We start from the raw sequence: 24,385 nt of genomic DNA, 5'->3' as shown, positions 1-24,385 counted from the left end.
CTTCTCTGACCAGGGGTCAAACCCCGGGTCCCCTGCCTCTCGGTTGGGAGCAGAGTCTTAGTCACTGGATCACCAGGGAAGTTCCCAGAAAATGACTTTTTGTTGTTTAAAGCCTCCAGTCTGCGGTACTTTGTCACAGCCGCGCTAGCAAACAAAGGCAACTTCCTTCCTGGATGGATGCTTGTAAAATTCAGGCACCTCTGAAAACCTGTGCTGCTACCAAAGAACCAAATCCACCAATAAAAAATCTCTCTCCAAAGCATTTAGGATTATTAAGGAATAAAACCCTACAAGGGAGGAAGGCACTCAGCAAGATTTGTACTAATGTATTCCTGTTTTGGAATCCCAATTGAGTGATGGCATCTCTCCTTTGCATGAAGTCAGTGTGGGCAGAGAAGGCCGACGTGAAAGAATAGCACTGTCTTTTTTTCTTTTTTTTAGGCCATGCTGTAACATATGGGATCTTAGTTCCCTAACCAGGATTGAACCTGCTCCACCTGCTTTGGGAGCATGGAGTCTTGACCACTGGACCACCAGGCAAGTCCCAGGATAGCACTGCTTTGAACACAGATGTACACTGGGAGCTCTATCAAGAGGTTAGCTCCCTGTGGCCTTTTAGGCACATGCCCCCACCCTATCCCCTCTGAGGTTTCTAGGCCATGCAGCAGAGGAAAAGCCTTCTTTCCTCCAATCTAAACCCTCATCGGCATAGCGACTGGCATTCCATCATCCATAAAGCAGAGTAGGGGCTTTGCTATCAAACAAGCCGGCCTTGTATTTTCAGCAGTTTGTTTTGCTGTGGAGAAATTTCTGGAGTGAAAGGAGCAAAAGTTCAACAGGCAGCTTTGAACTTCGGTTTGCATTTTGTCATCCTTCTCAGCCAGCTCCTTCTCTCTCTCCTGCGGTTGGCAGCTTTATTGCGTGGGGAAACCATTCTGCCCTCCCAACCACTCCCGAAGCAGGACTGTGTTTTCTGCTCTTAGGGAGAAAAAGAGAACAACTCACAAACTAAAATACAAAATTAGTTATTTGCAATTCAATTCAACGTATAAATAACACTTTTTGATCTAACAACTCCAGTTCGACAACAACAGTCCAACTGGTATTCTTTGTCTTGGATACTGTTCAGAAACATAATAAAGATATTCTAACCTCCCTTAACAACAGAATGGTGCTCCAACCACAAGGTTTGTGGTTCAAGGGAGAGGCTCAGTCCTTAAACAAACATCGAACTGTATTTTTATTGCAAACAATCAAGGACCTCAAAAAGAAAAAGAGGGTCATGTTCCCATGAGGGAAATAATAACTTAGGTTTGTTTTAGAAACAAGTAAACTCTTTTGTCATCAGCCCTTTCTGGGTTTGGGCTTCCCAGATGGCACTAGCAGTAAAGAACCCGACTGCCAATGCAGGAGACTTAAGAGACACAAGTTTGACCCCTGGGTTGGGGAGATCCCCTGGAGGAGGTCATGGCAACCCACTCCAATATGCTTGCTTGAATCCCATGGACAGAGGAGCCTGGAGGGCTATGGTCCACGGGATTGCACAGGGTCGGACCTGACTGAAGTGACTTACATGCAGGGATGCTCTAGGGAGGGCCTAACTGGGTTTTGTTTTTTTTTTTAAGTCATTTCCTCAAGTAAAGAAGACTTTTGATCCTGTCATTTTTGACAACAGCAAGGACATCATGCTGAATGAAATAAGACAAAGATAAATATCGCATGATCTCACTCACATGTGGAATTGAAAGAAAAAAAACCTCCCCAAACAGAAATTGAAAGCACAGATCCAGAGAACAGACTGGTGTTTGCCAGAGGTAGAGTATACGCAGGGGTGAGTGGAATGTCCCCGCGTCCTCTCAGCAGCCTCTCTGCACCAAGGCCTCTGGACAGGAGTGGTCTTGGCCAAACCTGGGGACAGATCCTGCGTTCCCTCCTCTGGCAGGGTGCTGGGCTCCCGACTTAAACAGTTGAGGAGGGGCTGCAGGTCTTCTAGCAGAGCACCATCCCTTGCAAGGTAATTTGCTGACAGAGGATTTGTTAGCAAGTTTTACCTGTTAGCTTGGGCAAACAGAACAAACTTCTGTTCCTCTAATCAGACATCGTGTTTCATCATAAACAGTTAATTAAAGGGACTTCCTTGGAGGTTCAGTGGCTAAGTCTTCGCCTTTCAATGCAGGGGGTGTTTGTTCCATCCCTGGTTGGGAAGCTAAGATTCTTCATGGCTCATGGCCAAAAAACCAAAACATAAAAAAGAAATCATATTGTGACAAATTCAATAAAGACTTTAAAAGTGGTCCACATTAAAACAAAACAAAAAGTTAATTAGAAGAAAAGCTATTGCCTAGAAGGGTCACAGGCAGCCAGGTGGCCCTGAACGGGGGCTGGAGGCAGGGGGCTGGACTGGGAGCGTCAGTGGACAGACCCCAGAGGCCTGTGTGGTGTGAAGGCGTGGGGAGCAACCTGGGAGATGAATCCAAGCTGGAACCAGGAAGTGTAGAACTCACCTACCGCCACCTGCCGACCAGTTGAAGACCCGGATGGCGGTTTACATTCAGAACCAGCCCAGGAGGAGGCCCAAGACGAGTCTGAGTTGAGCCTGGGCCTGGAGAGGACGGAGGGTACTCTCCGGATGGGGGTGGGGGAACTGAGGGTCCCTAGTGGAGGTAGAGGGTGGTAGAGCAGGGAGTGGGCCACAGATCCCCACCTCCACCCACCCCTCACCCTCACCCCGAGGCCTGGCAGATGCCCTTCATCACGCTTTCTGGACGGAGCTGGTGACAAGGGCACCCCCACCTCCACCTCCAGCACAGACTTTGGGAAACGGCGGGGGGTGGGGGGGGAGGTAGATTCCAATGTGGGCGAAGGCCGCTGGGTCCCGCTGGCCTCCCAGCACACTGGCCTCCTCAGCCTCTGCTCAGGTGCTCTCAGGCAGATTTGCATATTGCAAAACCACATGGAATTTCCCTGTCAGAAACTTGCCAAGGGGGATGCTAAAAGGATGATGGGTAAAGATATGCTTATGGACATGAGCTTGGGCAAACTGCAGGAGATGGTGAGGGACAGGGAAGCCTGGCGGGTGCAGTCCATGGGGTCTCGAGTTCCGAGACGACTTGGCGACTGAAAAACAGCAACAAAGATATGCTTACGTCTTACCCCAAAGGGAATAGCTCGAGGGTTCCCTGAGGCCGGTTGTCAAGCTGCCAGGCTGCTGAGTCATCTGCAGGGTGATGCTGGCAGAGGTGCCTTGGCCTTGGAGGTGTTTGTTGATCCTGCTTGGCAGGAGTGGCCCATCTTTCTCCCACAAAAGCCAAGAGGCTCTCCTTCCTGGAGAAGGAAGACAGGAGGAGAGTGGAGTTGCTCTGTGTAGGTCCCTCCACTTTCCTAATTTGACTAAGAGACAGAAGGGAAGCAAAGATCTGATAGAAGCTGCCCAGTAATTAAGTCCTTTTGTGGAAAGTGTGGACTGAAAAGATGCACAAGGTGAGAGTTGCAAATTGAGTTTTATTTGGGAGCAAATTGAGGACTGCAGCCCAGGAGACAGCATCTCAGATAGCTCTGAGAAAGAGGTAGTGGGGCAAGGTCAATATATATGATTTGGGTGAAAGGGAGAGTTCAATGCAATCAAGCACTTACTTTACAAAAGATTTTCTGCTAGTCACGAGGAGCTGATGTCACCATGAAGGGATTTCGTGCTTTTCTAGATATGAGGAGATGCAAGGATTGGGATCATGAAATCAGTTCCTGAATATACCTAACTACCTAAATACCTGTTCCACCCGTATCCCTGGAGCACAGAGAGCCTCACTCTCCACCCTGGACTTGCTTCAGGGGATGTTGAAGGTCAATAGCTGCAGCAGCACAGGGTTCAGTCTCTACAGAGGCAGATGCCAAATGCCCTTGGCAAGCACGTTTGTAGTTGACAAAAGTAGAACTCAAGAACCCCTCCCCACTCCAGTTCTTGTAAACCTGCGTGTGTGTGATTGTGTGTGTGTGTGTGTGGGCGCACATGCTCAGTCGTTAAGTCGTGTCCAACTCTGCAACCCCATGGACTGTAGCCCACCAGGCTCCTCTGTCCATGGGATTCTCCAGGCAATAATACTGCAGTGGATTGCCATTTCCTCATTCAGGGGATCTTCCCTACCCAGAGATTGAAGCTTCATCTTCTATGTCTCCTGCATTGGCAGGCAGATTCTTTGCCACTGAGCCACCTGGGAAGGCCTTTCTTATAAACCTGGGGCTTATAAACTCAGTCATCCTGGTTTCTGAACTTGAGTTCATTGGATCTGGTCATTACACAGAAACTATCATCTTCTCATGCCCCTGCGACACCTTCAGGGTCTTTGCAAACCTTTACTGACTCTAACTCAGAGTAACCAGAAAGTGTATAGGACTGGAACTAAGTGAATGAAAGTTAATAAAAGACAAATTGATCAGAGGAAGAAGTTGCCACATTGCCCCCAGGAATTGATTTGTGGGAAATTTTTAGCTAGCAGAATGATCCCTTTTGCTGTTTCATGTTAGCTTCAGCTATTTGCAGAGAGGTAAGAAATTAAAATAAACCGTGGAAAATTCTGAAAGAGATGGGAATACCAGACCACCTGACCTGCCTCTTGAGAAACCTATATGCAGGTAAGGAAGAAATAGTTAGAACTGGACATGGAACAAAAGACTGGTTCCAAATAGGAAAAGGAGTACGTCAAGGCTGTATATTGTCACCCTGCTTATTTATCATCTATGCAAGTACATCATGAGAAACACTGGGCTGGAAGAAGCACAAGCTGGAATCAAGATTGCCGGGAGAAATCTCAATAACCTCAGATATGCAGATGACACCACCCTTATGGCAGAAAGTGAAGAGGAACTCAAAAGCCTCTTGATGAAAGTGAAAGAGGAGAGTGAAAAAGTTGGCTTAAAGCTCAACATTCAGAAAACGAAGATCATGGCATCTGGTCCCATCACTTCATGGGAAATAGATGGGGAAACAGTGGAAACAGTGTCAGACTTTATTTTTTTGGGCTCCAAAATCACTGCAGATGGTGATTGCAGCCATGAAATTAAAAGACGCTTACTCCTTGGAAGGAAAGTTATGACCAACCTAGATAGCATATTCAAAAGCAGAGGCATTACTTTGCCAACAAAGGTCCATCTAGTCAAGGCTTTGGTTTTTCCAGTGGTCATGTATGGATGTGAAAACTGGACTGTGAAGAAAGCTGAGCACCTAAGAATTGATGCTTTTGAACTGTGGTGTTGGAGAAGACTCTTGAGAGTCCCTTGGACTGCAAGGAGATCCAACCAGTCCATTCTAAAGGATATCAGTCCTGGGTGTTCTTTGCAAAGACTGATGCTGAAGCTGAAACTCCAGTACTTTGGCCACCTCATGCAAAGAGTTGACTCATTGGAAAAGACTCTGATGCTGGGAATTTTTCACAGTTTATTGTGATCCACACAGTCAAAGGCTTTGGCATAGTCAATAAAGCAGAAATAGATGTTTTTCTGGAACTCTCTTGCTTTTTCCATGATCCAGCGGATGTTGGCAATTTGATCTCTGGTTGCTCTGCCTTTTCTAAAACCATCTTGAACATCAGGAAGTTCACGGTTCACATATTGCTGAAGCCTGGCTTGGAGACTTTTGAGCATTACTTTACTAGCGTGTGAGATGAGTGCAATTGTGCGGTAGTTTGAGCATTCTTTGGCATTGCCTTTCTTTGGGATTGGAATGAAAACTGACCTTTTCCAGTCCTGTGGCCACTGCTGAGTATTCCAAATTTGCTGGCATATTGAATGCAGCACTTTCACAGCATCATCTTCCAGGATTTGAAATAGCTCAACTGGAATTCCATCACCTCCACTAGCTTTGTTCGTAGTGATGCTTTCTAAGGCCCACTGGACTTCACATTCCAGGATGTCTGGTTCTAGGTCAGTGATCACACCATTGTGATTATCTGGGTTGTGAAGATCTTTTTTGTACAGTTCTTCTGTACACCTCTTCTTAATATCTTCTGCTTCTGTTAGGTCCATACCATTTCTGTCCTTTATCAAGCCCATCTTCGCATGAAATGTTCCCTTGGTATCTCTAATTTTCTTCAAGAGATCTCTAGTCTTTCCCATTCTGTTGTTTTCCTCTATTTCTTTGCATTGATCACTGAGGAAGGCTTTCATAAACTGTGGAAAATTCTGAAAGAGTTGGGAATACCAGACCACCTGATCTGCCTCTTGAGAAATATGTATGCAGGTCAGGAAGCAACAGTTGGAACTGGACATGGAACAAAAGACTGGTTCCAAATAGGAAAAGGAGTACGTCAAGGCTGTATATTGTCACCCTGCTTATTTATCATCTATGCAGAGTACATCATGAGAAACGCTGGGCTGGAAGAAGCACAAGCTGGAATCAAGATTGCCGGGAGAAATCTCAATAACCTCAGATATGCAGATGACACCACCCTTATGGCAGAAAGTGAAGAGGAACTCAAAAGCCTCTTGATGAAAGTGAAAGTGGAGAGTGAAAAAGTTGGCTTAAAGCTCAACATTCAGAGAACGAAGATCATGGCATCTGGTCCCATCACTTCATGGGAAATAGATGGGGAAACAGTGGAAACAGTGTCAGACTTTATTTTTCTGGGCTCCAAAATCACTGCAGATGGTGATTGCAGCCATGAAATTAAAAGACATTTACTCCTTGGAAGGAAAGTTATGACCAACCTAGATAGCATATTCAAAAGCAGAGGCATTACTTTGCCAACAAAGGTCCGTCTACTCAAGGCTATGGTTTTTCCTGTGGTCATGTATGGATGTGAGAGTTGGACTGTGAAGAAGGCTGAGCGCCGAAGAATTGATGCTTTTGAACTGTGGTTTTGGAGAAGACTCTTGCGAGTCCCTTGGACTGCAAGGAGATCCAACCAGTCCATTCTGAAGGAGATCAGCCCTGGGATTTCTTTGGAGGGAATGATGCTGAAGCTGAAACTCCAGTACTTTGGCCACCTCATGCGAAGAGTTGACTCATTGGAAAAGACTCTGATGCTGGGAGGGATTGAGGGCAGGAGGAGAAGGGGACGACGCCAGAGGATGAGATGGCTGGATGGCATCACTGACTCGATGGACGTGAGTCTGAGTGAACTCCGGGAGTTGGTGATGGACAGGGAGGCCTGGCGTGCTGCGATTCATGGGGTCGGAAAGAGTCGGACACGACTGAGCGACTGAACTGAACTGAAGAAGTTAAAAGAATATTAAGGCGCAGGTCGCTGGCAGTCTCCCTCCTCGAAGACCCGTGCATCATGCAGGTATGACCACAAGGTGGCGCTACTATCCTGGATGTTAGGAATATAATAGCAAAAAGAAAAACCTAGCTGCTTAAGAAAGAGTAAACCAAAACGCGAAGTGACTTTGAAAGCCTGTTATAGTATTTTTTTTTTTTTTAATAAGACTGACCACATTTATTTATTTATTTTTGGCTGTGCTGGGTCTTCGTTGCTGTGTGAGTTTTTCTCTAGTTGCGGCTTGTGGGGGTTACCCTCTAGTTGCGATGCTCCGGCTTCTCATTGGGATGGCTTCCGTCTTTACAGGCCGGGCGCTAGGATGCAAGGGCTTCAGTAGTTGAGGTTCCCCAGCTCTAGAGCACAGGCTCAATAGTGTAGTGCACAGGGCTTAGTTGCATGTAGTATCCTCTCTGACCAGGGATTGAACCCGTGTTTCCTGCATTGGCAGGTGGATTCTTTACCACTAAGCCACCCGGGAAGCCCTCCATCTCTTCCTTAGATCTCTTAAATTTATTATTATGACTTGCATTTTTAAGGCCAGGCTCTCAAATTTCACTAGTTAGCATTCTAAGACAAAAAGTCAACTTGTAGACAGAAATACAGAAAGAGTTTAATAAAATTTTATTTAATAATAACAGAAAGTCCCATACTGAGATATTCTTTTATGTATCTTGTTTCTGGATTATTTCTTCACTTTCTAGGGTACTTGTAAACATAGTAGAAGTATGATATAAATATTCTGAGCCTTGGAATGTCTGAAAGTTCTTTAAGTTTTTAAAAATTGTATTTATTTATTTAATTTATTTATTTGGCTGTGCTGGGTCTTAGTTACTACATTCAGGATCTAGTTCCCTGACCAGGGATTCAACCCAGGCCCCCAGCATTGAGAGCATGGAGTCTTAACCACCAGGGAAGTCCTTGAAAACTCTCTTTTTTTCCCCCTATTTTTTCATGTCAATGATCATTTGCACTGACAAATCTAGGTTGAAAAAAATTTCCCTTGCAAATTTGAAGGCATTGTCCTATCTCCTGATGTTGAGTGTAACAACTGGAAAGCAGAATCTGTTCCAGTTCTTGTTTCTTTATAAGAGATTTTTTCCCCCTGCCTCCAGTAGCTTTTAGAATCTTTATTGCTGGTATTCTGAAATTTCACAGTTATGTCCTTTGGTCATTCTTTAATGAAAAGATGGGCAGTTAGTAGGTTATTTAAATTTGGAGCCTCATGCTTTTAATTCTAAGTAACAATCTTGTATTATTTCCTTTTACTTCCTTCTGTATCTTCTAGAACTATTAATTGAATGTTTGGGATCAATTGATCTTTTATATTATTCTTGGAGATTTAACAAGGCTGGTGAAAAAAGAGCGGGGTGCTTTCTTTTCCTCTCAAGTTTGAAACCAATTGAGAACCAAGACACAGTAGACAGATAAATGACGTCAAGTTGCTAGCTTTCTTGCTGATATACAGTTAAGGTGGACTTGGCGTCAAACCTTAAATCAAGTGAAAGTGAAAGTCGCTCAGTCATGTCCGACTCTTTGCGAGACCATGGACTGTAAATTCTCCAGGCCAGAATACTGGAATGGGTAGCCTTTCCCTTCTCCAGTGGATCTTCCCAACCCAGGAATCGAACTGGGGTCTACTGCGTTGCAGGCAGATTCTTTATCAGCTGAGCTACAGGGAAGCCCCTTAAATCAAAAGGACTTGTTAATATTTCATCCAAGAATTAGACAGACATATTTACCTAGTCACAGGCAGAGCTGGGCAAAGCAGGTTTTCTCTGCAGGGGCGGGCTCAGTGTCACCTGGCAGAACACAGATCACTGGCTGAGCAGAGAGAACCAAAGAGAGCCCACAGGCAAGCTTCCTCTCCTGGGGAGGTGTGGTGGGCACGTTTGAGAAAGGCCTGGAGAGTTCCCTAGCAGGAAGTATACATGGAAACATGAGGCCAGGGGGTAAAAAAATGCCCTCAATTTAGCTGTTTCCTCATTTAAAAAAACAAAAAACAGCTTTGTCCCTTTTTTGCAACGATTTCCTGATTTTTATCTTCCAGCACTTCTATTAACTGTTTTGGCTTTAAGAACAAAAAAATTGTTTTTAATTTTCAAAAGACCTTTCTTGTTTTCTAAACATGTATCTAGAATATACAAGATATGCCTCCAGTCAGCAAAGTGAATCCAGGAAACCCAATAGAAAAATGGATATAGGATGTGGAAAAGCTGCCCATAGCAGAGGAAATCTGAGCGAATAGAAAATAGATGGAGAAATGTTCAAACCCTCTATTAACCAGAAATGTAGCATAGAAGAGCAGTGAGATGTCATCAGGGTGGTGGGAAGCTGAATAGTAACAAGTGTTGAGAAGGATGACGCAAAAGAGGGAGCCCTCATATGCTGGTGATGGGAGTGTCAACAGGCATGGCCGTTCTGGAAGAGGTATAGCCTGGCTGGACTCGGGTGAAATTAAGCTTGAGAATCCTTTGTGACATGACACTTTCACTCCCGGATATCGTTCACAGGGAAATTCTCACCAAGCTCCACGTGGGAACTTGATGAAGCATTAATAGCAGAGATAAAACAGAAGACCATTAATATCACAGGAGGGGCAAGGATGGAGGATGCAGTGAGTGGATGAGGAGCATGAGGCAAGTGAGAGATGAAAGGGAATAAAAACCGTACTGAAAAAGAGTATTGTGAATATGATCTCACTGATGGGAAAAAAAATGGTGTGTGTGTATGCATTAAATTAAGTGTGAGAATATTCTGTGACTTGGCAATTTCAGTCTTGGATATAGTCCTGAGAGATAGTCTCACCTAGGTCCTCATGGGGACATGCTGTGTCCATTGCAGTAGTTGGGTGTTTCTCATTTGGGGACTGGGTAAATATGCAATGACGGATACGCACCATTGAATATTGTGCAGAGGTTCATAGCAACAAACCAGATGTACAAATAGCAACACAGATAGATCTTAAACATTTATTCTTGTGTGAAAAAGTCGGGAACAAATGAGATGTATGAAAGCTTCACTTATCTATCTAAAAAATAGGCATGCAAACTATGCTACATATTTGATAAGGATGCATACTTAAGGATATGTTTTATTTCAGTTACCTATTGATACATAACAGTCTAACCCAAAGCTCCAGTGGCCTAAAACAAACAACTACAGTTGACTCTTGAACACAACGGGTTTGAACTGCACAGTTTCACTTTATAAGCAGATTTTTTTCCACAAAAAATGTGTTACATCATCTGCAGACGCGGATCAGGGGATACAAAGGGTACTGTAAAGTCATACACAAGTTTTCAACTGCAGGGAGAGGGTCAGTGCCCCTAATCCCTGCACCATTCAAGGGTCAACTGTATTTATTTCTCAAGATTCTCTGGGTCAGGAACCCGTGCAGGGCTAGGCCAGGTAGACCATGTGGTCTTGGCTAGGGTCATACACTTGGATGCATTCAGCTGTTGGCTAGACTGGAAGCTCCCAGAAGGCTTTGTTCATGTGTGCGGGGCCTCGGTTCTTCTCTGTGCTCTCTCTGTCTCCATATGGTGTCAGGGAACTGGATCCCACATGCTGCAACTGAAGAGCCCTCATGCCATAATGAAGACCCAGTGCAGCCAAATAACTGATGTGTATATATGTATATAAAATCAGGAATGAAAATTGGGTTTTCTCTCCCAAGCTGTTAGCCCAAGTGTAGATGGTGAAAGTGAAAGTCGCTCAGTCATATCCGACTCTTTGCAACCCCATACAGTCCATGGTATTCTCCAGGTCAGAATACTGGAGTGGCTAGCTTTTCCCTTCTCCAGGGGATCTTCCCAACCCAGGGATCAAACCCAGGTCTCCCGCACTGCAGGCGGATTCTTTACCAACTGAGCTCTGATTTTTCGGTTCGTGAAGCCCTGTCTTCCTCACAGGACTGTGAAGACCCCCCAGTCTGATGGGATGGCATTTTCCCTCCATCCGTTTTGCCTCCCACTGTCCACCCCCTGCCCCGCCCCGTACCCTGCTACACAGTAAAGTCACTTAATCTCCTCCAGGTTGTTCCCTCCTCTGTGAAGTGGGATCAGCAGAAGTGAAGTGATCTGCTGCAACATGTTGTGAGAGTTACCAGAGAGCATGTCTGTGGGTCATTTAGCACCGTGCCTGGATGTGAGGCCCAAGGCTTCTGGAGTAGGGCCATGAAAGGGCCTCTCAGTTGCTCAGTCGTGTCCGACTCTTTGTGACTCCACGGACTGTGGCCCACCAGGCTCCTCTGTCCATGGGATTTCTCAGGCAAGAATACTGGGGTGGATTGCCCCTTCCTCCTCCAAGGGATCTTTCTGACCCGGGGATCGTACTTGTGTCTCCTGCATCGCAGGCAGATTCTTTGCCACTGAGCCACCAGGGAAGCCCAACCAGGGCCACAGAAGGGGCTTATTTACAAGGTTGAACCTCTCCTATCCACCGCTTTCTGGATGCTCTTCCCTCTTCTCTGCCCTCCCTGAATTTCCAGTCTCTGAGGGGCTTTACTCCCATGGAGAGTGAAGCCAGTTGGCCCAAAGCTGGGAAGCCTGATGGCTGGGCCTACAGGACGTGGGGCCTTGGCTCAGATGCCAGATTGGGCAAGAGCACAGAAGTGGCCCCTCCAATCCTCATCAGGGTTGTCTGACTAACAATTCCAGGAATCTGAGGCAGGAAGTGAAATGGGAGAGGGATAGAGAGGAAATAGCCAATTGCACCCTGGTTCCTCCTGGCTGGCCCCCCTCCCAAATGTTCCGAGAAGAGTGAGGTGACTAGCTTCCGAGGGTAGAAGGGTCAGGCCAGGAGACCCCTTCTCTGTGAAGGACAGAGACACAGTCCTGCCCTCTGCCCCCACCACATATTGACTGAGTTTCCAACTCAGTTTCCACTCTGTTTACTGTCCAAAGTCCCAGGGGCAGGAGATGCCAAGTTAGAAGCGCTTGGACACTCAGGCACACGGGTTCAGGGCCCTCACCTGAAATGGTGCTCACCTCTTCCCTCCTCTCCTCCAGCACCACCTGGTCCCCAGTTCTCCTGGTTCAAGCCCTCCTGCGTCCTGGGGCCTGGGCGGCCTTCTAGACCTTGAACAGGTAAACTGAGGTCACTGGGGAGGCAGGTGGGCCTGGGGATGTCTGGGATTAGACAGACCCTGGTTCAGAGACAGTGGGGGGGAGTCGATGGGAAGTTGTGGGGTGATTGGCATGTGTGGAGGGGAGGCTCGAGGCCCAAGCGGTCTCCTGAGAGGGGATGGGACCCAGCAGCATTTCAGCTTCCATCTCCCCTCCAACCTCAGATCCAACCCAAGCCATCGCCTAGACCCACTCTGAGCCTACATCCATCAGCCTCCACCTCAATTAGCATCTTAGCACGAGCACCAACCCCAACTCAGTCCCAGCCCTAAAGCAGCCCTGAACCCAGGCAGGGTCCAGCCACACCCAGGACCCAGCATGGCCAGGGACTTCCAGGACATCCAGCAGCTGGACTCCGAGGAGAATGACCACCAGCTCGGCAGAGGCGAGGGCCCAGGCACTTGTGGGCACAGCCCCAGGAGAGAACCATTCTGGAAAGGCAAGTGTCTGGTATCTGGGGCTCTGCTCCACCCTAGTCTAGCTCCCAGTCACTCTCTGTCCCTCTGAGGCCTTTGTCACATTCACCCTATGACCAGGGACTATCCTCTGACCTCACCCCCTTCTCCACCCCCAGGATCCCAGGAAAGGGGTCTCCCCTCTTCCTTCCAACCTGACCAGTATGTGCTGTGTGTGATGGGGGGTAGGGGAAGGGTGTGTTGGAGGGAAAGGGCACAGAGAAATTTCCCCTCCAAGCCCCCTGCCTGGATCTTTCTCTAGCAAATCTTGACCAAAGTCCCCAAGTGTCTAGGAGAAAGTTTTCAGGCGAGAAAGAGCTGAGCCATTTCCAAGGTGAAGGGCGGGAGCCGGGATGTGGGAGGGGATGTCAGGTGTGGGTGGTGGTGATGGAGTGAAGCTCTTTGGAGACCAGGAGGGGTTGGGGGTTGAAGCTCAAGGAGGGGGACTGGTTAGCCTGGGCTGGGAAGAGGGACCCCTTCCTGCCTGAGGCTGGAAGAACTGCCCCTGTTGCAGCTGAGGGTGGGAGCTGGGCAGGGGAGAAGGCTGCTGTCCCACCAGGCTTCTCCTTTCCCTGGCAGCAGGTTCACAAGCCTTTTCAACAGGCTGCGTGGGGCAGAGGCCACACCCACCTACACCCCTCTGCCCCTTCAGGTCCCACAAGCTGCCTGGTAGGTAGTGAACACACAAAAGTAACTTTGGATATTGTTGGATCTTCTGAGAATGAGAGGATTCGTGTTTCAGCAGGAGGCTTGGAGAGAGTCCAGCGGTTTTGGATTTCACGGGACAGGGGGCTCGCCTGAAAGAGGCAGGATGGACAGCCTGGCAGAGCGTGCCTGAGGGGTGCAACCATCAGCCAGCCTCTAGCAGCCTCTGCCGCCTGAAAGTGGGTTGACAGCTGGCACCTGCTCACCTGGGAGCAGCTTCCACTCTTCCCAGGCTTTTATAGGCCTAGAGTTTTCAGAAGATTTGGAGATACACTGGCTATTGTTTCCTCAAAAAAAATTTCTTTCTGCCTCTCCAGCTCCCCTTTCCATCAATTATGCATATGTTAATGATCCCACAGCTCATTGGTGCTCTTTCTATTTTTTGGGGGAGTGTGGGATTCTTTTCTTTCCTGGCGTTTCTTTTTATACAGTTGTTGTTGCTATGCCTCCAAGTTCATTGAGACATATGCCTGTCTCATCTATTAATTTTATCCAGAGTGTTTTTCATCTCGGAATCTACTTTCTCCGCCTGCCCTCACCCAGCAAGGCTGTACTTCTTCAGGCTCTGCTCCTCTGACGCTCCATGAGGTTGGCTCTCTGGCCCCCTGCCTCTGATGCCCCTTGTCCTGACACCCCTTCTCTTGCAGGGATGCCTCCTCCCCAGCCTCTTCTGCTGCAGCGTCTCTGCTCCAAGTTCCGCCTCAGTCTGCTTGTCCTGGTCTTCAACGTCCTGCTGCTGGTGGCTATCTGTGTGACAGGGTCCCAAAGTGAGGGTCGCAGGGGTGGGGCAGCAGTGGGGGCGCGGATTCGGGCAGTGCTGGGGCCAGTGAGAGCCACGATAGGGAAGAGATGGAGGCAGTGCTGGGGCGGGGAAGGAGACCATCCCACAGACAGTGATGAGGGCTGTCAGGTGGGACAGAGTGCGATCCACTTTGTCCTGTTTTGTCTCCTGACAAGGAGCACAGCTGCAAGGGGAGCTGCAGACCCTACAGGAAGCTTTCAGCAACTTCTCGTCGGGCACCCTGATGGACATCCTGAATCTCAGCTCCCACGGTGAGTGGGCGAGCCCCAAGGGGAGAGACTGGGATGTGCTGGGTGGTTGAGGGGTTGGTTTAGCAGCGAGGGTTGGCTGGGCCCCTTGCTGGCTTCCCTGGTGGCTCAGACAGTAAAGAGTCTGCTTGCAATACATGACAGCTGGGTTCAATCCCTGGTTCAGAAAGATTCCCTGGAGAAGGGGATGGCTACCCACTGTACAGTACCCTTGCCTGGAGAATCCCAAGGATGGAGGAGCCTGGAAGGCTACAGTCCATGGGGTTGCAAAAAGTTGGACATGACTGAGTGACTTAACACACACGCATGCATGCTGGGTCCGATAGGGGAGTGTTTAGGGGTACTGGGAAGGAAGCACAGACTAGGGCGGATAACCCAACCTGAGAAGCCAGGCAAGGGTTCCAAGGATGCTGCTTCCTGAGCCGAGGGTCCATGAAGGATGAGTAAGGGTTAGAGTAGAGGATGGAGGTGGGAACCAGGTAGAGAGCAGAGTCTGATGACCAGGACGTGAGGAAGACCACTGCATGTCCTAGACTCTCAACATTTCCAGTGTGGCTGGAGGGGTGGGCCAAGGGTGGGCTAGAGAGGTGGGTCAGGGCCAGGCCATGCAGGCAAGCTGTGCTAACTCGTGAGGCTTTACTTTGAGAACATAGGGAGCTATGGGAAGGATTTAACAGGGGAGTGGCCTGAGCAGGTTGTGCTTCAGAACACCACCGTGCAGCCAAGAGAAGAGTGGGTGGGGTTGGGAGCATGCAACAGAGAGCAGAGCGTGCAACATCCTAGGTCAAGGTGATGGTGGCCCCGACTGACGTGTCAGTGGCATAAGGATGGAGAAATGTTGGGGAGGCAGAGTGGAAGGGAGACAGGTTAACTTTCCTCTGTTGCAGGAGGCTTCGCCGGTGACAAGGTGAGACTTCTGGAAGCCAAGCTGGGAAAACAGCAGCAAGACCTGAAAGCAGGTCAGAGACTCTGTCCTGAGTGTGCGTGTGTGTGCTAGCGTGTATCTCCCCAGCCAGACGCTGGAGTCCTGGTCTGTGGGGCCATGCACACGGCCTACCACACCCTTGCCACACTCTGACCCTTAGATCATGCCACTTTGCGGCTCCATCTGAAGCACTTCCCCATGGATCTGCGCACACTGACTTGTCAGATGGCACACTTCCAGAGCAATGGTAGGGATGTGGTAGGGTGGGGTTGGGGGGTGAGCATCTCCAGTCCCTCTGCATGTCCCCTCCAGCTGGATCTTATCTCCTTCTGTCCCTCCAACCCCCTCAGGCACAGAATGCTGCCCAGTGAACTGGGTGGACCATGATGGCAGCTGCTACTGGTTCTCTCGCTCGGGGAAGCCCTGGCTCGAGGCTGAGAAGTACTGCCAGCTGGAGAATGCCCACCTCGTGGTCATCAACTCCAGAGAGGAACAGGTGAAACCACAACCTTCCCAAAGGCAGGAGGAAACCTTGGGAATGCAAACTCTGGGAGGCTGGGTCAGGCTTGTTTTGTTATTTTTTTCTAACCCGAGGAAGAAACCAGAAGCAGAAATCTGTCCCCACTCTGGGAGGTTCATGATGGAGCAGCCATTGATTCTAAGAGGTGGGAGATTACATCCAGGAGCCAGGGCAAAGGATAGGAGCCAGGAGACCAGGTGATGAGGATCAGGGCAGGAGACAGAATGAGTGGCAGGATGAACTAAAGGGCCAGGACTTCTGTGGAGAACATTGTGGAGGCGCTGACAGTCCCTGCTTGCTCTGTGCTGGCCTGGGGAACGTGATGGGTCTTTGCGTGAAAGGGACAGAGTGGGTGGGATTCACAGGAACACACCTGGCATGAGTTACTGGGTCCCTCCAAAGCACCCCGAGTCTCCCTGCCCACTGCTGCCACCAGATCACAACTCCAAAGTCCAGAGGGAAGACTCAACCCATTCGAACAAGTGGACATGTTCGGGCAAAGGAGGGTATTAAAGATAACATTTACTGAGCCCTCACTATGTGTCAGGCACTTTCATATATCCATTGCTTTAACCCTCACAACCCTATGGAGCAGGCACTCTTGTTATCCCCACTTTTTGAGGTGAGGGTAGAGATATATATATGGATATGGATTACGGACATATTTTACTTTACTGATCAGGTTGAATTGCCAATATTCTATCTGTATTGGCCTATAAAGTTTCATGTGAATCAACCTAAGACTCAGTCTGTGATTTGGCGCACAAGTTCATGCTACCTACAACTTTATGGAGGATGGGATGGTACCTTTATTATTGTGAAATGAACATCAGTGTCCTGATTAATGCTTTTTGCCTTGAATTCATCTTCATGTGATATGAAGGGACTGGTCCTTGATTTCTTTTCACTTACATTTGCTTCGTGTATCTCTGCCCATCCCTCTTATTTCCAACCATTTTGAGTCTCTGTTTTAGATGAATGATTCTCAGCCATCGCAGTGTATTGTAACCTCTTGAGGAGTTTAAAACATATTGACACTTGGTCTTGCACTCAAAGGTTCTGATTTAATTAATCTTGGATTCATCCTGAGTATTGATAATTTTTTAGGCACCCCCCACCCCCCATAAATGATGCTACTCTATTGTTTAGCCACCCTTAATGGCACCCCACTCCAGTACTCTTGCCTGGAAACTCCCATGGATGGAGGAGCCTGGTGGGCTGCAGTCCATGGGGTCGCTAAGAGTTGGACACGACTGAGCGACTTCACTTTCATGCATTGGAGAAGGAAATGGCAACCCACTCCAGTGTTCTTGCCTGGAGAATCCCAGGGACGGGGAAGCCTGGTGGGCTGCCACCTGTGGGGTCACACAGAGTTGGACACGACTGAAGTGACTTAGCAGCAGCAGCAGCAGCAGTAATTAGCAATGTTGAGCATCTTTTCACGTGCCTGCTGGCCATCTGTATGTCTTCTTTGGAGAAATGTTTGTTTAGGTCTTCTGCCAATTTTTTTGTTGAGTTGTTTTTTTGATGTTGAGTTGTATGAGTTGTTTTTATATTTTGAATATTAACCCCTTGTTAATTGCATCATTTGCAAATATTTTCTTCCATTCCATAAGTGGTCTTTTTGTTCTGTTGATAGTTTTCTTTGCTGTGCAAAAGCTTTTAAGTTTGATTAGGTCCCATTTGTTTATTTTTGCTTTTATTTCTTTTGCCTTGAGAGACTGGTCTAAGAAATACTGCTGTGATTTATGTCCCAGAATATTTTGCCTATGTTCTCTTCTAGGAGTTTTAGGGTGTCGTGTCTTATATTTAGGTTTTTAAACCATTTTGAGTTTATTTTTGTATATGGTGTGGGGGAGTGTTCTAATTTCATTGATGTACATGTAGCTGTCCAGTTTTCCCAACACTACCGTGTTGAAGAGACTGTCTTTTCTCCATTGTATATTTTTGCCGCCTTTGTCGTAGATTAATTGACCGTAGGTGTGTGGGTTTATTTCTGGGCTCTCGCACTTGCATTTATTTTAAAATACATATCTTTAATCAGTCTAATTCTTTTCTGTTTTATATGCTTCTTTTATTTTCTCCCATTTGCTATGTGAGATGTATTCTTTTTGGTTTCTCCACTGTGTTATTTTGGACTAAATGTGGCTTGTTTTTAGCTACACTAGTAATTACTGTCATAACTTTAAATAATGGGCTGAAACTTCTTGGCTTTAAAAAATAAAAGAATTTATATAACTTTCATGAGAAAGATGAGGAAACCAGTACACTTCTTCTCACGCCTCAATCTTTTCTCGGTTTTAAAATTGAGATATCATTGACATGTAACCCTGTAAGTTTGAGGTGCACAACACCCTCGGTTGATATATTTACATATTGCAATATTATGAATAAAGTAGTGTTAGCTCTTACCTTTACCATGTCACACAATTATCATTTCTTTTTCACTGAGAACAATTCAGATCTAGTCTCTTAGCAACTTTGAAGTTTATAACGCCTCATTCATATCTCTCTCACATTCCTTACATGTATGTGCAAATAGTTTTTCTTTGAATTTCATTAATCTCAGATATATTCCAGTGTTGTACATTCTCTGTATTTTTGCTCTGAGGCTAGGAGAGTTCTTTTAACACATAAAGTTAGATTTTCATATGTTTTGGAAATTTTTCTTAAGCCATTTATTTGAATAGTTTTTCTTGCCCATTTGTTCTCTTTTCCTCTGGAGCACACCATTCAAAATGATCTCCATTGTCTACCCTCCATAGCCTTCATCTCGTTACTGTTTAAAAGCATCTGCCTACAATGCGGGAGACCAGGGTTCAATCCCTGGGTTGGGAAGATCTCCTGGAGAAGGGAGCAGCCCACTCCAGTATTCTTGCCTCCCCTGCCCCAAAAAAGGGGCTCAAAGAAATATTGGGCTTCCCTGGTGGCTCAGATGGTAAAGCGTCTGCCTGCAGTGTAGGAGACCTGGGTTCGATCCCTGGGTTAGGAAGATCCCCTGGAGAAGGAAATGGCAACCCACTCCAGTACTCTTGCCTGGAAAATTCCATGGACTGAGGAGCCTGGTAGGCTACAGCCCATGGGATCGCAGAAAGAGTTGGACACGACTGAGTGACTTCACTTCACCTTCTTTCTCTCTTTTCCTTAGTTTTCTGGGCTCTTTTTTCATGACTGTCTTTTGTATCTCAGACTTGATTTTTTGTTGAGGTTTTTTTTTTTTTAATGTAGCTCAAAATTTTCAGTTTCTTCTCTTTGTTTATCATTGTTATCTTTCTTCTTTGATTCTTCTTTTGTAGTTTTATGTCGTTCATCTCCTCTTTAATGTTTCTGAGGATATAAGCTATTCTCCAATAGCTTCTTAGGTTTAGAAACATGCTTTCTTTACAAAGTATATTTTTCACTTCTCTTCTTGATATCACAGTGCTTTTTTCTTCCTCCTCTTCCCTTCCATCCTCTTTATTTTTCTCAGTTTCCATGATAAAACTCCCCCAGGCTCCTTCTTTGAATGGGCTGAATTCTTTCTTGCCTGTTATTTACTCATGAATAGGGCAGAAGTGTTCTCATGGACTGTCTTTTCTGATCATCTGACACTATTTCATCCCTCCCCTCAGTCTTCACCTGGGTTTCCCAGGTGGCGCAGTGGTAAAGAATCTGCCTGACGATACAGGAGATGCGGGTTCAGTCCCTGGGTTGGGAAGATCTTCTGGAGTAGGAAATGGCAACCTACTCCAGTACTCTTGCCTGGAAAAGTCCATGGACAGAGGAGCCTAGTGGGCTACAGACCATGAGGTCACCAAGAGTCGGACATGACTGAGCACACACGTGCACACACACTCAGTCTTCAACACAGGGGGCTGGATATTGATGCTTTGTATTGTTCATTCAGTTATTCAACTTCTTGTGGTGATGGGAAGAGGGGACTGGGGCAGTGGGCAGCAGCAAAGAGAATATCTTGCCTCCAGGCATTTTCCCTCCAGCTTCGTTGACCCTCCTGAATTTGGGGAACAGCCCTAGGAGCCCTTGAGAGCTGTCCCTTCACGTACAGGATATTGACTATTTGCAGGAGTCTAGAATTCAAGAATGCTACTGTATCTGCCTTCAGATGAGGTGACTAACTGCAGTTTTAATTAAGTGTCTAGGAAGGGAAAGTGGAATTAGGAAATTTTCCTCCAGATGCAGTTGGAGACCCTTCATATGCTATCAAAGGAAACTGCTACATATGCATGTTGGTGAACCGACCCCCTCTGCTTCCTTCATAAAACAAGGTGACCACACTCTATGCTGCTGCCCTCCCAAGCCAGGGGGCTTAAGGCCTCAGTTCAGTTCAGTTGCTCAGTCATGTCTGACTCTTTGTGACCCGTGAATTGCAGCACGCCACACCTCCCTCTTAAGGCCTCAGAAAGAGCCATAGCTCTTAAGAGAAAGCCACTTCCTCTTAGGAGGTATGCATGGATCCTGGGAAGCTATCTCAAAAACCACTTTTGTCCCACGCCCACCAGCTGGACAGCTTGGCTGTCCCTCACATATAGGGCATCTTCTTATTTTCAGCCAGACTGCCAGAGCCCCTGTAGCCAAGTCATAACAGAGCTCTGAGCAGTGGGTCCGAGCTTGGAAGCTGTAGGGCCTGGAGAACAACAGACGTGGCAGCTGTATGTAGAAGTGAAGTGAAAGTGAAAGTTGCTCGGTTGCGTCTGACTCTTTGCAACCCTGTGGACTGTAGCCTGCCATACTCCTCTGTCCATGGGATTCTCTAGGCAAGAATACTGAAGTGGGTAGCTGTTGCCTTCTCCAGGGGATGTTTCCAAGACAGGGATTGAACCCAGGTCTCCTGCATTGCAGGCGGATTCTTTACCATCTGAGCCACCAGGTAAACCTGTATGTAGAAGTAGGAGCAGATAAATGTACGTGAGAGGCAAGTGAAACCCAGATCTTTACTGGGTCATTGGGTCACCATGAGGGTGGCAGGGGTCAGGATCCCAGAGTTTGAGGTTGTGGGCAGAAGACAGGGAAAAGATTAGAATAGGGGTCTAGCAGCCGTGAGTTAGGAATGAAGTGGGAGGACAGGTCAGGGGACAAGGGTCACCAACTCAGACCCTGGGTTGTTACCCTGGGCTCCACAGATACCCTCAGTTCCTTAATCTCACGTGTAAAGTGTAAACCATTAGGGTGTCCAATTTACAGAGCGTTATGGGGATGAAATAAGATAATCCTTGTAAAGCAATTAGTACAATGTTTAGCCCAGTAAATGTTCACTAAATAATAGATATGGTTGCAGAAGAAAAAGCCAGGAACTTTTATTGGGAGCTGTTGCTTCAAGGTGGGGACAGATCAGACTGGGGGTGGGGTGAGGGCGCCACAGCTAAGGCCTGAATGGAGGCACAAGGGACTAGAAACTTCCCTCCCACCTGTTTTCCAGAAGTTCATTGTACAACACACAAACCCCTTTAGAGTCTGGATAGGTCTCACTGACAGCGATGGCTCCTGGAAATGGGTGGACGGCACAGACTACAAGCACAGCTACAAGTAAGTGGCTTCTCCTTGTCTCTCCCCATTAATTTGTCCTGGGGATGGCCATCTGGTCTCTGCCCCCGGTACGCTCCCACTCGTCCCTCAGGGACCAAATTCTCCCACCATCTCCCGCCTCACCCAGATTCTCAGCTCCCAAGACTGCAGTCATGGCTCCCTGAACCCCAAAAAGCCATGCATTTCTGAGGTGGGGGGTGAGGGTTGTTGGGATGAGGGGGCCATCTGGAGCGGAGCTTTGTCCTGCCTTCCTAGGAACTGGGATCCCGCTCAGCCCGATGACTGGCGGGGGCACGAGCTGGGGGCCAGCGAGGACTGTGCAGAGATCAGATGGGATGGGCGCTGGAATGACGATTTCTGCCAGCAAGTGAAACGCTGGGTGTGTGAGACAAAGCGGAACATCACCATGTAGCCGCCCACCTCCCCCAGCCTCCAGCAGACCTCTGACCCGCAAACCCTCCTGCCTGGGCATTTTGAAGAAAGGAAGGAGAGGAGAGTCTTTAGAAGCATGGGGAGAGCTTGAAGAGGGATAGACGCGGGGGGCTGAAGAAACTCTGACCCTGGGGAGACAGCTCCTGCCTTCTTCTGAAATTCACTGTAATTATTATTATTATAATTTTCAGCTTCCTCAGTGGTGTAGTGTGTAACTTGTGCTTAGTCACTTAGTCATGTGCGACTCTTTACGACCCATTGGACAGTAGCCTGGCAGGCTCTTCTGTCCATCGGATTTCTCAGGCAAGAATACTAGAGTGGGTTGCCATTTCCTTCTCCAGGGGGTTCTCCCCAACCCAAGGATCGATCCCACGTTTCCTGTGTCTCCTGCATGGAAGGCAGATTCTTTACCTGCTGAGCCATCAGGGAGTAGGAAAAGGACAAATACTTGAAACTTTGTGTGGACTGGTTATTTGGAACTGGGAAGTGTAGGATTCAAAGAAGAGGGAGGGAGAGGGTCTCGAAGAGAGAGCTCAAGCGTTGGACAGCTGTCCCTGACACTTAATCTTTTTTTTTACGCTCCCCTACCTATGAAGTTTTATATTTTTATTTGCTTATTTGCTTGGTAATTTGCTGTTTTTTTTAATATTTAATTTTTTTATTTTTTGAATTATGGAAGTATGATAACACATTTATAAGAGACTTGGAAAATACAGAACAAAGTTATATATAGTTTTACTATATATTACAAAATTTTTTTTAATATTTAAAGATTTTTAATTGGAGTTTCAATATCAAACTCTCAAAAATTAATAAACTGAATAGACAGAAAAGTAAAAGGCTCTAGCAGACCTGAAAAGCACTATGAACCAATTTAACATAATTAATATTTATACAGTTTTCACGCAACAGTAGTATGCAAATTCCATTCAAGTTCCCATAGGCTGTAAACCAGGAGACACTGGAATGTATCCAGGGATATAAAATAAGGCTTGATACCTAATCTTTTTTTTTTTTTTTACCACCATAGCTTTATTTAACACCTTCTTCATGTTAAACAGTTACCATTTATTGCAGTGTGGACATTTAACATTTACTGTCTTAGCAACCTTCAACTACATATACAGTATTATTAACTATAATAATCGTGCTCTATATTAGATTCCCAGAACTTATTCCTCTTAAAACTGGAAGCATGTACCCTTTGATCATCGTTTCCCCCTCCCCTGCCAACCCCTGGTAACCAACGCTCTATGTTCAACACCTAATCTTAAAGCACACAGGCCAGAGATGGGCACAGAGGGGCCCCTGGATGGCACTGGTGGGGCTGGCGTGGGGTGGGGGTGGAGCCAGCATGGCTGGGGCCACAGAGTCTGCCCTGAGGGCTTCACTGCAAAAGAGGTTTCAAAGAACACCCCTGCTCCACTGAACATCCCTGTTCCAAAGAACACCCTGTCAGTCTGGGAACTGTGAACTGGGCTGGCAAAGGCCAGTGAAAAAGTTTGCTAAGAGAAGCAGGATTGAAAAGACCCCAGACTGACCTAGACAGCTCTCCAGTAAAGGGTGTCTCCAACAGCCTCCACAGTGGGTAAACTGCACCTTCCAAGATCACTACGACCAACCTTAAACGAGTCTTGAAGCAATTAGGTTTTTTGGTTTTATTTTTATTTACAAAAGTAGTATAAACTAATAGTAAAAAATGTTTTGCACACACGCACACACACACCGCGTGTCCTCCCCTCACCACTCCTACTTCTACCCAGAGTTAACCATTTCATGGATATTGTATTAGTCAAGGGTCTCCACAGAAACAGAACCAATGGGATCTGTGTGTACCAATAGGAGATATATTGGCTCATGGGAGTATGGATAACTTCTGCAGATGAGTCGGTGATCTGGAAACCCCCAAAATCCATCAGAGTAAGATGCAGTCTGAGTCTAAAGGCTCCAGACCCAGGAAGAGTCAATGTCTCCACCTGAGTCTGCAGGTAGGAAAACAACCGTTGTCCCAGTTTGGAGAGGGCCAGGCAGGAAGAACTCTCTTTTACCTTAAGAGGACCGGCCTTCTGGATCTATTCAGGGCTTCAATGGTGTGGAGGAGGCCAGCCCATGTTAGGGAGAGCAATCTGCTTTCCCAGTTCAAATGTTCATCTCATCCCCAAACACCCTCGCAGACACACCCAGAATAATGTTGGACTCACCATCTGTGTCCCAGTCAAGCTGACATAAAAATGAACCATTTCAGGGTTTCTGTAGGAAGTTTCCTGCGTACGTGCCCATATGCAATACCGCGTATCATGATGTAGTTAGCTTTTTTCACTTTCCCATGTCCTATGGACATTGATCCAGTCTATGCTGTTCCCTGAGAGGTTTTAATTCATTGAATTTAGCCGGGG

The 24,385-nt window shown here is 47.1% G+C and overlaps 1 protein-coding gene across 14 annotated transcripts in view; it reads left to right on the top strand.

The window, feature by feature from the left end:
• Positions 1-22,700, top strand: part of ASGR2 (asialoglycoprotein receptor 2) — a 28,485-nt gene extending 5,785 nt beyond the window's left edge. The window contains exons 2-14 of one of the 14 annotated variants that reach the window (XM_070389353.1): positions 442-537; positions 1,626-1,831; positions 9,764-9,889; positions 11,288-11,522; positions 12,263-12,340; positions 12,669-12,818; positions 14,187-14,306; positions 14,497-14,592; positions 15,477-15,548; positions 15,675-15,761; positions 15,865-16,010; positions 21,451-21,557; positions 21,813-22,700. In XM_070389353.1, the coding sequence (XP_070245454.1) occupies positions 12,698-12,818; positions 14,187-14,306; positions 14,497-14,592; positions 15,477-15,548; positions 15,675-15,761; positions 15,865-16,010; positions 21,451-21,557; positions 21,813-21,969 (906 nt within the window). In that variant the 5' untranslated portion in view covers positions 442-537; positions 1,626-1,831; positions 9,764-9,889; ... (1 more) ...; positions 12,263-12,340; positions 12,669-12,697 and the 3' untranslated portion in view covers positions 21,970-22,700. Of the gene's footprint in view, positions 1-441; positions 597-1,625; positions 1,832-9,763; positions 9,890-11,287; positions 11,523-12,262; positions 12,341-12,543; positions 12,819-14,186; positions 14,307-14,496; positions 14,593-15,476; positions 15,549-15,674; positions 15,762-15,864; positions 16,011-21,450; positions 21,558-21,812 lie in introns of those variants that run through there. The other 13 variants (XM_070389352.1, XM_070389350.1, XM_070389351.1 and 10 more) reach the window with 13 other exon arrangements.
• Positions 22,701-24,385: the final 1,685 nt, after the last annotated feature.

Source organism: Bos mutus, chromosome 19, assembly GCF_027580195.1.
Source record: "Bos mutus isolate GX-2022 chromosome 19, NWIPB_WYAK_1.1, whole genome shotgun sequence".
NCBI classification, from domain to species: domain Eukaryota; kingdom Metazoa; phylum Chordata; class Mammalia; order Artiodactyla; family Bovidae; genus Bos; species Bos mutus.
This window is presented reverse-complemented; position numbering and strand designations above follow the sequence as displayed.